Genomic DNA, 12,902 nt, shown 5'->3' with positions numbered 1-12,902 from the left:
TGCGTAGATGTTCTTCATGTTCTTCTTCGTTGTCGGAGGTAACCAGAATATCATCGATGTAGGCGTAGCAGAATTCTAAGTCACTCGTGATTTCGTTTATGAAGCGTTGGAATGTCTGTGCCGCATTGCGTAGACCAAACGGCATCCAGCGGAATTCAAAAAGGCCGAAGGGAGTAGTAATTGCTGTCTTCGGTACATCATTTGGATGCACCGGAATTTGATTATATGCCCGAACCAGGTCCAGTGTTGAAAAGATCTTCTTGTTATGGAGAGTCTGTGAGAAGTCTTCTATATACGGAATCGGGTAGCGATCTGGCACTGTTCTTGCGTTAAGGCGCCTGTAGTCTCCGCAAGGTCTCCACGCATTCTCCTTTTTCTGAACCATGTGCAAAGAGGCTGACCAAGGACTTTTTGACGCTTGTATGACTCCCTCTTGAAGTAGGATATTGAATTCCGCTTTTGCTGCCCTTAGTTTTTTTGGATCTAGTCAACGAGGACGGCATGCCTCCGGTGGTCCCTCTGTAGTTATAATATGATGTACTGTGGAGTGTTTGATGGTTCGTGCCCTAGCAGTAGCCCTTGTAATCTCGGGAAATTCTGCCAGGATGCGATGATATTTGTTTTCGTTTGCTAGCACTTTTATTGATTCGATAGATCCTGTTTCTGTTGTACCCTTTATAAGTAACTCCGTTCTTCCATCCACCAGTACTCCTCTTCGTAAGTCCGGTAGAAGGTGGTAGTAGGCTAGGAAGTCTGCTCCGATGATGGGTGATGTGACGTTTGCTATGACGAAACGCCACAGAAATGAACGTCGTAGTCCTAAGTTCGGTTGTAGCGTAGTCTACCCGTAAGTTGTGATTGGAGAATCATTTGCTGCGAATAATTCATAATTCGTTGGCAACTTGCGTCCTACTGTCATCGAGCGGGGGTATACGCTGACATCGGAGCCCGTGTCCACGAGAAAACGTTCTTTAGTTGTTCGACACGTTACGTAGAGGCGGCAGGGTTTTGGGGCAGAGCCACAGGCCGCCATTAGTGGCTGCCCTGGTCTTTTTCCGGACTCTTGTAGGTGCATGGCTGTGTGCATTTTTTAGCCTTTTCACCGAATCTATTGTGGTAGAAAATGTGACTTCTGTTATATTCTTTGTTTGTAGCCTGACTTCGGCTTCGGCTTCGGTTCCTTCTATCCAGGTTCTTCTCTTTCGTTCTTCCCCTTGCGAGATGCGTGGCCAGGGTTGCCACTTGTTTCGTCAGCGCTTGAATTTGCATTTCCAATGTCCCCTTTTCTTTCGGAGCATTGGTAACCGCTACGATGGCCCGTGATGACATCTCATGAATGCGGTCGGCTTGTTCAGCTACTTCGTTGAGACGATCTTCAGTGCGAGTTGCGAGAATTACTTGCATCTGATTGAGAAGTCTACCAAGCCAAAGTGTCCTTAGAAGAGAGTCAGGTACATTTTCCCCTGCCAATGTGCGCAAATGCCGTAAAAATTGCGAGGGTTTGCGATCGCCGATGTCCTCGAGCTCTAGTAACTGCCACGTCCGCTGCTCCTGGGAGATTGCCATTGGCTGGATGAGAGCTCTTTTTACGGTTCCATATTTATCCGCTTCGGGGGTTTGCGTAATTATATCCTTAACCTCTTTTATTTGGCGCGAATCTAACTGGGAGAGAACGTAGGAGTATTTCGTGGAATCTTGCGTTATGCCGCTGAGTATGAATTGGCCCTCCAGTTGTGCAAACCATAATTCTGGCTCATCATTCCAGAAGGGGGGAATCTTTACTGCTACTTTATGAATGATTTCTCTTGCTTCGCACTCCATCTTACTACCGTGTGCGTCGGGGTCACCAATTTGTAGGGAACCGCAGGGAATATGACTGGTTCTTACTTATTGATCACACGGTAGAATAGGTAAAAAGATCATTTATTCAGTATCTAAATATACATTAATGCATGAGGTGTGAATAATGTTTAAACGGTGGTTTTTCCGGGGAACGTCGGTAGCGAGAGCATCTATAAGGGGAGTCTCGCCTGGCGTAGATATAACGCTCCCTGCCCCTTGACGATCCGGTCTGTGTACTGACGTTCCGGACCCAGTATCTACGGGATCTCTCTCGGATCCCGTCCGTTTCGTAGCCGGCGTCGGTCTGGGTAGCCGCGACTGTAGTCTGTGTAGCGACCTGCGTGAATGTAGTCCTGGTGAAACGGGAGCCTGCGTACTGGTCACTTGGACGTCCCGTGGCGGTCGAGGCTCCGGAGACAAACGTGGTGGAGTATACCACGATATCGTCGTCGCCTCGTGAACGGGAACAGGTTTCGACGGGACCGTAGATTGCGGTGGCGTGGTTACCTCTGCCGGCAGGAATTTGTCCTTGGACTTTTCAGAGGCCCTCCTGACGCTTCGAGGATTGAAGGAATTTCTGTGACCTGAGGTCTTGGTATGCCTTTCTGGACGCCTTAAGTTCGGCGTCAAGGAAGGGTCGTAAATGACCTTCCTGACACCTTTGACGGAAGCCGTGGGAACTCGGACCCCTAGGATTAGCTTCCGGGTGCGCGGCGTGGAGTCCTGGAGATCCTCCTCAGGTCGAAAGCTACCTCTGGCCGAGGAGGTTCCTCGTGGTGAGGCGAATGCCTCGGAGAGTCGGACTCCCTGCGTCTCGTGTCCGCTGATCTTCCTGGTCGTCCCCGATTGCAGTGGAGCCGGTCGCGTCCTCTTCCTCGAGATGATCTCCTCTATGCGAGGAGGCTCGTTCTCTTTTGCTGCCGTGGTGTCGCTTGGTGGTTTCTTCTCGTAAGACTTCTGCTTCTTGCGAAAAATGCCTGGAGATGATGTACGCTTAATAATGCGTGAGTGGTATCTTCGCTCCGTAGGGGTCCCTCTTATATTTCCCGTGAGTTGACTTTGGCTTACGGGAAAGCACAGTTGGCGTACGACACATAACGGAAGTGTCCGGTACTTGGCGCGTGGACTGTAAGTAGCCGCTTGCGCGCTTTTGGCTTACGGGAGAGCAAACTTGGCGCGTGCCGCGTAGCGGCGGAGCTCCGTACTCGACGCCGGCGCGCTATAACGCGGGACGCACTGCGTTTCGTGTGGCGTGTACCGCCACATATATATATATATATGTATATATATATATATATACATTCTAATGTAAGTAATAATATATATTTTTGCGTATTAAATATTATTTTGTCCAATCATAGCTATTTCATTCTTTAGCTCTTCCTTTTCTTTACACCAATTGATTCCTCTCATTATTTTGTACATAAAAGTATTAAGGTAAGATAATCGAAAGTGAATATTTTACTAGATATTTTATGGTTTATGTAAAATTAAGAAATTTTTTCAAGCCTCATACCTCGAAAAGTACTTAATGAAAAAATATTTAATTATAGTGTTTTGAAAAGCTCTCGAAGCAAGCTATCAGACTATTCAATAAAAAATAGGTGGTTCCATTTAAAAAATTGAATGTGATCTTCACGTGACCTTTAAACGACTTTACAAGGTCAAACCAATGACACCATCTTATGGCCCACTTCAAGCCATACGACTTTTGTCTGAAACATTTCTTTCTACAGTGCACAGTTTATGAAATATTCGACCGTTCCGGGACTTTTGGGACACCCTGTATATATATATATACACACCATTTACAATTTGCATATAATTGTTCAAGATAAGCGTTCTACTTCAATAACAGCTCTAATTAAAAAAATGTACACACTGTTATAACACACATTCTATTAATATTTTATTGGTTGTGTTTACTTTACCTAAAAAAGTACCTTTTAAAAAAAGGTAAAGAAAAAGCGTCGAGTTCATCTAAAAACCGTCTCACAAAAAATAGCTATCACAAAAAGTAGCTATCTTTATGTAAAAAATTAACTCTGAAAAATTTTCACAAAAAATAGTTACCTAAAAATTGTTTTCAAAAATATTCACAAAAAATAGCTACCACAAAAAATAGTTATCTTTATGTAAAAAATTAATTCTAAAAATACTGTTTCACAAAAATTCACAAAAAATAGCTATCACAAAAAATAGCTATCTTTATGTAAAAATTTAACTGTAAAAAAATTGTTTCACAGAAATCGTTATTTTTATGTAAAAAATATTTTTACAAAAAATACTGATATTAATTATAAAAAATTGCGTCAAGTTGTGGTGCAATTTCACTTTGAGTTTGTTAGTGTTATAAAATTTTATACATATGTGCTTTTATATAATCTGCTGCTGACAAATAGGTAGAAGTTCCGTTTAAAATCTATTACATTTTTGTCATAAAGAAGAATATTTTTGTTAGAGTTGATCAACAAGATCAATTTTTTTTTAAATAAAAGGTTACGTTAAATGATTTTTAAATTTTCTAGAAAATTAAAATAAGATTAAAAAAACTTATTTAAAAATTAAAAATTCAAAAAAATGAAAGATTACCTCAATAATTTTTCAATCTTCTACAAAAATAAAATAAAAGAACAAATTTTTTTTTAAATTAAAAATGAAAAAAAATATAAATTAAAAAAATTTTAAATAAAAAACTCGGCGCGCTACCAATTTGATTGGCAATAATAATAAATGAACAATTACATATTAACATTATTTCAATAATTACTAAGTAGCTCTCTCGACGGTGCGCCATCTTGTCGTGGTGGGAGTGCTCCCACTCCTTTGGAAGTGGGTCTAAGAGCGCATCATTGCACGTATGTGTGAGTGATGGATGTTTGAGCGTGGAACAGGTATGTGTGGATATTTCCCGGAGACTAACCAAGGGGGGAGTAGTAGCCCCCTGACCGGGAGGAATGCGTGAAGTCAGTACCTGGGCCTCTAACCTAGTAATATGGAAGACCATAAGTCCACAACAGTGGCAAAGTTCCCGTGAACGGTCATGCATACTAGTGGGAAGACCGCTCCGCGTTCCTCGTCTGGAGCCTAGCCGGGAGTTGAAGCCCGCCCCTCGTGACACGGTGTGGGGGTGAGGAATGGCTCCCTTATCCCATATCCTGCCGGTGGGGGATATACCCTGGCACCCTCTAGCCTGGGGTCGGGGGGAGCGACCGTTCGGATCGGCACGCCCCCCTTCCCTGGGGTGAGGTTAAACCTTTAGCATCAGTGTGGACCCGGCCCTCTCCGGGAATACTTTTTCTGTAGAGTCATTGAAAGGGATAGACCTGGTCAGCCGAAAGCAGCTTCTCTGTTTCCTTTCCCGTAACTAGGGCACTTAATCACTGGGGAAGGAGCTCCACCGCGGTGGGGCTGCCATGATGGCCGAACCGGTTCTTTTGCAGATACTACTATGGAAGAAATTTACACACAAATCAAAATGGAGGACGACGGAGTGACTTCACTACCGGTGAAGGGAGTTGGAGGACGTGTCTTCGACCCGAAGGCAACCACGTACCTGGATGTCCCAGGTATTAAGAAGACCAGGGCCACCAAGAACATACCACAGGCGGTGGTAAACGAGGTGGTGCGGGGTAACGAGGAGGAGGCTATCTTCCGTAGGAGTAGCCTGATTCTTCGGTCCCCCACGAATATAGCCAGGCCCCAAAGGCAGGAGATGGCGGATGAGTACTCGGGCGTCCCGAGGGCGGGCAGCCTCCCGGAAGTCGGGAGCCTGCAGCCGACGGTCTGCTTAGACAGGATGGAGGGGCCACTGGAGGACCAAATTAGGGGTAGACGGGCGTTCATATCGCTGGAGGCCCTGGGTGCGACAGCGGATTCATTTTTGTAGAGGAGCCCACCTTGATCCGCGAGGAGGGGGAGTCGAGCGAGGCGTCCTCGACCGTCTTTGCCCCCTCCAAAGCCGTCAAGAGGGTTAGGGGCGCCTCGTCCGACTCGGCTCCCTCGGCCTCCATTACGGAGGATGAGGGATCCGTGACGGCAACCGAAGGGAGGCAGAGGAAGAGGAAACCGGGCAGGCCCAGGACTACCAACATCATAGATGAGATCCGGGACAAACAGAGGGCTAGGGAGGAGAGTAAGAAGCAGGAGTGGAAGGAATGGGAGGAGAGAAGGATGGCGGATCCCAACCTCGCAATCCCCCCGGCTGCGAACCTACCAAGCATCGACGAGGTGGTGGAGGAGTTGGAAAACCAGCCAACTCCGGACATCACATCGGAGGTGATGCAGGTGGTTCGCACCATTGAAAAGGTGGCCACAACATCCAGGAACCTTAAGGGCACGTATATTAGGGCCCTAAGGATGGCGGCCCTTAAAGTGCACGCGGGGGTAAACCTCCTTGCGCATAGGACTCAAGAGGGAAGTTGTGGAGTAACGGAGGAGGTCACGGCAGTACTGAGGAGGAAGGTAAGAGGCCTGCAGTTAGACAAGGAGCGAATGGAGAAGGAGCTGGAGCAGGCGTCCCTCTCCAGAAGGGAAGCCGAGAAAACGCAGAGGGAGAACGAGGAGCTGAGGAGGAAGGTGAGGAGACTGGAGGAAGAGCTCCAGGACGTGAAGGAGAGGTGCATTGGAAAAATGGATGGGGGGGCTGGGCGGGTGACGGGGGAGAGTGGAACATCCCCCGCCGCCTGCGCGCCCCCTCTCCCCCCTGTAGGTGTCACCGTCTCCGCCTGCGGTGATGGGGGAGGCGCGGGCGTCCCCCGTCAAGTGCGGAGACCAGCCCGCTCCTCCCCCTCCTTTGGGAGGGGCGGCGAGTGGCTTCGAACCGACTTATTCTCTCCTCCAACAAATGGAGGGGATCATAAACCAGATCGTCGGAGAGGTGGTGGGGAGGCTCAGCGTCCAGGGGTCGTGGGGATCTTTGGTCCCCCCGCTGAACCCCATCGCTGATCCTCCCGCCGCCATAGGATTTGACGCTCTCCCGGCGCCCGAGGCCCCCATGCCGGGGACCTCGGACACTGGGAAGGCGCCGGAGAAGAAGAAGAAAAAGAAGAAGAAAAAGAAGAAGGAAGAGGCAACTCCCCTTGCACCAGTGGATGGGACAGCGGGGAACAAACGGGTGCAACCGCAAGAGGAGGGTGAGAAGGAGAGGTACCCGGAGAGGAGGACCGATGAAACAACATGGGCCAAGGTGGTGGGGGGGAGAAATGGGCTGGGGAGATCTCCGCTCCTCCCCCGACAGCCACCGGCGCCTGCAGGCGGGAAGCCGGAACAGAGTGGGAGCGGCGGCGAAGGGGGCAACCTTCCCCCCCCCAGTAAGGGGTCGGAGGGCGCCCTCCACCGCTGCGATCACTGTCACAGCTCCTGAGGGGACCTACGCGGACGTTATGCGTAGGGCCAGACGGGGCATCGGCGCGGAAAAGTTGAAGAGCCTGGGAATCGAGGACATGCGCACCCGTCGTGGGATGACGGGGGCGTATGTCCTCGAAATCCCGGGTGGCACCAAAGAAGAAAGGGAGTCCAAGGCGGACGCCTTTGCCGCGGAGATGCGATCGGTCTTCGCTGAGGACCCCTAGGTGAGGATCTCGAGGTCGACTGCTGTAGTCCGGGTCCGAGATCTGGACGAGGCCGTAACTGTAGAGGAGGTCGAGGTGGCCGTTGTGGCGAGGGGTGTGGCTCAGCCGAGTGAGGTAAGGGCCTCCATCACCAGGTCCACTAATGGGATGGGGTTGGCCTGGGTCCGTTGCCCTATAGCGGCGGCTGCCGACTTGGCCAAGGCCGGCCGTATCAGAGTCGGATGGTCAACGGTGAGGGTGGACCTGAAGGCGGCACGCCTCTTCTACTGCTTCAAATGCTGGAGGGAGGGGCATGTTGCCGCTAAGTATAGTGGAAAGGAAGACAGGTCGCGTACCTGCTATAGGTGTGGAGTGGCTGGCCACATAGCACCGGAGTGCCGGGCGGCACTCCCCCACCGCGCCACTCCCCCCGCTGCCTGCTGTGCTCCGAGGCCGGGAGGAAGGCGGACCACAAAATGGGCGGGGCGGGATGCAACCTGGTGACAGGCCGCGTCCCTCCCACGCCCATCGCTCGACGGAGGATGGTGGCAGCGAAACCGGATATACCCGGAGAGGACTCGACAAGGATGGAGGTGGAGGTGGAGGTGCAGCAGCAACAGCCGCCGCAGGACCCACCCAAGAAGCAGAGGACTCCGAGGGAGAGATCCGTGAGGAGGAACACGGTGGAGAAGCAGAAGGCGCGGGATGGATAGGATTAAGTCCCATATCATTTTACAGGCCAACCTCAACCACGCCCGCCGCGCGCAGGATTTATTCATGCACACGTTGGCGGAGCGTGGTTGTGGGTTGGGAGTAGTGGCGGAGCCGTACGCGGTCCCCCCTGGGCACCCAGCCTGGTTTGCGGGCGGGGGCCCGGGGGGGGGGCCGCGCCGCGCGTGGCCATCGTGCGGGGGGGCGACAGCGAGTCACCCCCCTGTAGGATGGGGGTTAGCGGCGTCTGTTTCGTGGCGGTGAGGTGGGGGACTACCTGCGTTGTGGGAGTGTATACCCCCCCGTCGCTGAGCCTGGCCGAATTAGAGACCGCGCTTGGCGAAGTAGAGGGAGTAGTGAGGAGTAGCCTCCCCGGGCCGGTCCTTGTGATGGGTGACTTTAACGCCAAATCGGCGGTTTGGGGTTGCCGGTACGGGGACCGGCGCGGGGAGACACTGTTGGATTGGGCGGGATCACTGGGACTGACCCTGCTCAACGAAGGAACTGTGGCCACATGCGTGAGGCCGCAGGGGGAGTCCATCGTCGATCTGACATGGGCCTCCCCTGCGGCCTTGCGCATGGTGGTTGGCTGGAGGGTGGCCGCTGAGCTCGAAACCTTGTCTGATCACAGGTATATCGAGCTCGGATTGACCGCACGCCGGCCGCTCGCCGGGACGATGGTAGAGGAGGAGCGCAGGTGGTCCCTCGCGAGGCTTAACCTGGACCTCCTGATGGCCTCGGTGCACGCCTCGCTATGGGTATGGGGGGAGGAGGTCCAATCCTGGGAAAGACTGGACGTGGAGGAATTGGCGTTGAGGTTTCGCAAGGCTCTTTGGGGAGCCTGCGATGCCTCGATGCCAAGGGTGAGAAGGGGATGCGGGAGAAGGTCGGCGTACTGGTGGACCGAGGAAATCGCGAAACTCCGCGAGGCCTCAGTCCAGGCAAGACGCCGACTCCAACGGCATCTGAGGCGGAGGAACAGGAACGAGGCGAGCATCGAGCGGGCGCGGGGGGAGTACCGTGAGGCTCGGTGCTCCCTCGGCGCGGCCATTGGGAGGTCCAAGGCGGCGGCCTGGGAGGACCTTATTTCCTCCCTTAACGAGGACCCGTGGGGCCGCCCGTATATGCTGGTCCTCAATAAACTGAGGCCGCGGGCGCCTCCGACCACGGAGTCCCTGGACCCTGGTTTCCTCGGGGAGGTGGTTGGGGCCCTCTTCCCTGGGGGAGCCGGGGATGCGGTGCCCTTCCCCCCCTTTAGAGGGATGCCCGAATGGGAGGAGGAGTTGGAGGTATCCGCTGAGATGAGGGATGCTGTCCGGAAAATGAAGACGAATAAGGCTCCGGGTCCGGACGGCATCCCGGGGAGGGTTTGGGCCCTAGCCATGGGCGAAGTAGGGGGGCCCCTGAGGTATCTCTTTACGAGATGCCTCAGGGAGGGGGTCTTTCCTTCCCCCTGGAAGGAGGCGAGACTGGTCCTCCTCCCTAAGGGAGGAAGGGACCCCGCGGAGCCATCGGCCTACCGGCCTCTCTGTTTGCTGGATGAGGTCGATAAGCTGATGGAGAGAATCGTGGTGGGGCGGCTCAATGAGCACCTGAGCGGGAGCGGGGGTCTCAACGCGCGACAATTTGGGTTCCGGGCGGGCCGGTCGACCATCGACACAGTCGATGATCTGCGGGCCTGCTCGGAACGGATGATCCGGGGTGGGGGGGTGGCGTTGGCTGTGTCCTTGGACATAATCAACGCCTTTAATACCCTCCCGTGGGATAAGGTGGACGCGGGTCTTCGGGCACACTGGGTCCCCGGATATCTGGTCAGGATGGTCCGGGCCTACTTCGTGGGTAGAGGGATAGTCTTTCGCGATGCGGGGGGGGAGTTGAGAAGGCGGGAGATCCTTCGCGGGGTTCCACAGGGGTCCGTCTTGGGGCCCCTGTTATGGAACCTCGCGTACGACGAGGTCTTGGGGAGAGTCCTTCCCCCCGGCTGCCACGTCATCTGTTACGCAGATGATACTCTTGTGGTGGTTGGGGGGAGGAACTGGGAGGACGCGATCGTGAGAGGGAATATCGCGGTGGCCGTGGTGGTCGGAGGTATCAAAGGCCTGGGTCTGGGGGTGGCCCCTCGGAAGACAGAAGCTATCTTCTTTCATGATGGCTCCCGAGGGGCTCCCCCCAGACTACCCCTGACGGTAGATGGACACAGGGTCGAGGTGGGGACACGGATGATGTATCTGGGTCTCCACCTCGACGGTAGATGGGAGTTCGGGGAGCACTTTGCTCAGCTGGCCCCCAAAATGGGGAGGGTGGCGGTCTCACTTTCGAGGCTGCTGTCCAACATTGGGGGGCCGGACGGCCGTGTCTGCAAATTGTACGTGGGCACGGTCGGTTCGGTGGCCCTTTATGGGGCTCCGATCTGGGCGGGTGCGGCCTCGAGGTCCAGGAGGATTAGGGGTTTCTTGCGGGGGGCACATAGGCCGTCGTACTGAGGGCCGCCCGTGCATACCGCACAGTGACGTATGCGGCGGCGGCGTTGTTAGCTGGGGCTCCTCCCCTGGAGCTTCTGGCTCAGAGCCAGTGAATGACGTACTGGCGGGTCCGGGAGCTCCGGGAGAGGGGATTACCGATGGGTCCGACGGCGAAGAATGCCATCAGACGCCAGGTGGTGGACTCTGTCCTCGTGGACTGGCGAAGACTACTGTCTGGGCCGGCCTACGAGGAACAGAGAGTTGTGAGGGCGATTTTGCCGGCTTCGCGCAATGGGAGAGGCTGGGGGCAGATGACTTTCAGGGTGGCGCAGGTGCTGACCGGACACGGGTGTTTCGGTCAGTACCTGTGCCGCATTGGGAAGGAGATGTCCCCGAGGTGCCATCACTGTGGGGAGGACCGGGACACGGCGCAGCACACCCTCGAGGCGTGTGTGGCCTGGGGGGTGCAGCGCCGTGCCCTGGTCCAGGTTATAGGTGAGGACCTCTCCTTGGTGGCGGTCGTCAGGGCCATGACGGAGACGGAGAAGTCCTGGAGGGCAGTAGCTTGCTACTGCGAGACCGTCATGATGGCGAAGGAGGAGGCCGGAAGGGAGAGGAGAGAGAGGAGAAGGATGCCTCCTCCTCCACCACGGGCACAGGGCCCCAGGAGGGTGTTGCGGGGGAGAAGGAGGCTGCCAGGGCCTCTCGCCCCACCGCGGAACCTACCCTGAGGAGGAAGAAAAGAAGTACCCTATAGGAAGAGCAGAGGGATAAGGGAGGTTCCGGGGACCGGGGAGCCTCAGCTTTGGTATGGCCCCCCCCTGCAGTGTCCCCACCTCCCGCCCCTCCCTCACGGCACAAGAAGAGGCTCCGCCACCAGGGGCCACGGCGAGCCAGCAGTGGAAGAAGCCCCGCCGCTAGGGGCTGCAGCAAGAGGGGAGCAGGTGTGGAGCGGGGAATACTCCCGCCTATATTTCCCCCATGGATGGTACCGGGAATGGAGGTTTCCCCCCGGTAACTACAGAAGGTAAGGCGGTGAGAGGGTCGCGGAAGAATGCTTCGGCGTACCCGTGGCCCCTTTCGTAAAACCGCGGTGGAGGACACCCGCAGGGATTTTAGCCGGTAGGAGTCCGGCATAACCTCCTCTCCCTCCCCGGGGAGAGGAGGTATCCATGAGGATTTTCCCTGCGCAACAAAAAAAAAATTACTAGGTAGCGCCGTTTTTTTATTTAAAATTTTTTTAATTTATATTTTTTTTTATTTTTAATTTTTAAAAACATTTGTTCTTTTATTTTATTTTTGTAGAAGATTGAAAAATTATTGACGTAATCTTTTATTTTTTTGAATTTTTAATTTTTAAATAAGTTTTTTTAATCTTATTTTAATTTTCTAGAAAATTTAAAAATCATTTAACGTAATCTTTTATTTAAAAAAAAATTGATCTTGTTGATCAACTCTAACAAAAATATTCTTCTTTATGACAAAAATGTAATAGATTTTAAACGGAACTTCTACCTATTTGTCAGCAGCGGATTATATAAAAGCACATATGTATAAAATTTTATAACACTAACAAACTTAAAGTGAAATTGCACCCCAACTTGACGCAATTTTTTATAATTAATATCAGTATTTTTTGTAAAAATATTTTTTACATAAAAATAATGATTTCTGTGAAACAATTTTTTTACAGTTAAATTTTTACATAAAGATAGCTATTTTTTGTGATAGCTATTTTTTGTGAAACAGTTTTTTGTTTTTTGATTGAATTTTTGTGAAACAGTTTTTTTAGAATTAATTTTTTACATAAAGATAACTATTTTTTGTGATAGCTATTTTTTGTGAATATTTTTTGTGAAACAATTTTTAGATAACTATTTTTTGTGAAAATTTTTCAGAGTTAATTATTTACATAAAGATAGCTACTTTTTGTGATAGCTATTTTTTGTGAGACGGTTTTTAGATGAACTCGACGCTTTTTCTTCACCTTTTTTTATAAGGTATTTTTTTAGGGATATCACTTCTTTTTGTATAAAAAATTATGTATTTTAAATTTAATTTTTGATAATTATTATATTTCATAATATTTATTAAACATTTTTAAATAAACCCACCACCACCCCCGTCATACTATATCAAAATGTGTGACGATCTCGCTTGCTTACTATAGATATTTAAATATTATATGATCGTTTTTTACAGATATTTAAGTTTAACTTTTCTTTAAATGTATTTTTTAAGAATATCACTTTTTATGTATTAAAAATGTATGCATTATATATTTTATAAATTTTTTATGAATATTATTTTTTTATAGTACGTATTTATTATACAT

The 12,902-nt window shown here is 51.1% G+C and overlaps 2 protein-coding genes across 2 annotated transcripts; one reads left to right on the top strand and one right to left on the bottom strand.

Annotated features, from left to right (window-relative positions):
* Window positions 1–1,032: 1,032 nt before the first annotated feature.
* Window positions 1,033–1,821, bottom strand: LOC145967106 (uncharacterized). The gene has a single exon (XM_083091768.1). It carries the CDS (start codon window positions 1,819–1,821, stop codon window positions 1,033–1,035), a length of 789 nt encoding a protein of 262 aa, XP_082947894.1.
* An 8,859-nt stretch (window positions 1,822–10,680) lies between these two features.
* Window positions 10,681–11,298, top strand: LOC145967105 (uncharacterized). The gene has a single exon (XM_083091767.1). It carries the CDS (start codon window positions 10,681–10,683, stop codon window positions 11,296–11,298), a length of 618 nt encoding a protein of 205 aa, XP_082947893.1.
* The last annotated feature ends 1,604 nt before the right edge of the window (window positions 11,299–12,902 follow it).

The sequence above is a fragment of the Camponotus vicinus genome, unplaced genomic scaffold (genome assembly GCF_025532165.1).
Source record: "Camponotus vicinus isolate PSW18456_S1 unplaced genomic scaffold, iyCamVici1.0 SCAF_2, whole genome shotgun sequence".
Classification (NCBI taxonomy): domain Eukaryota; kingdom Metazoa; phylum Arthropoda; class Insecta; order Hymenoptera; family Formicidae; genus Camponotus; species Camponotus vicinus.
The sequence above is the reverse complement of the archived record's forward strand: the minus strand, read 5'-3'. Positions and strand labels throughout refer to the sequence as shown.

Coding starts and splice junctions, on each gene's coding strand:
- LOC145967106 (XM_083091768.1), bottom strand. CDS start 1,821: ATGGAGTGCGAAGCAAGAGAAATCATTCATAAAGTAGCAGTAAAGATT.
- LOC145967105 (XM_083091767.1), top strand. CDS start 10,681: ATGACGTACTGGCGGGTCCGGGAGCTCCGGGAGAGGGGATTACCGATG.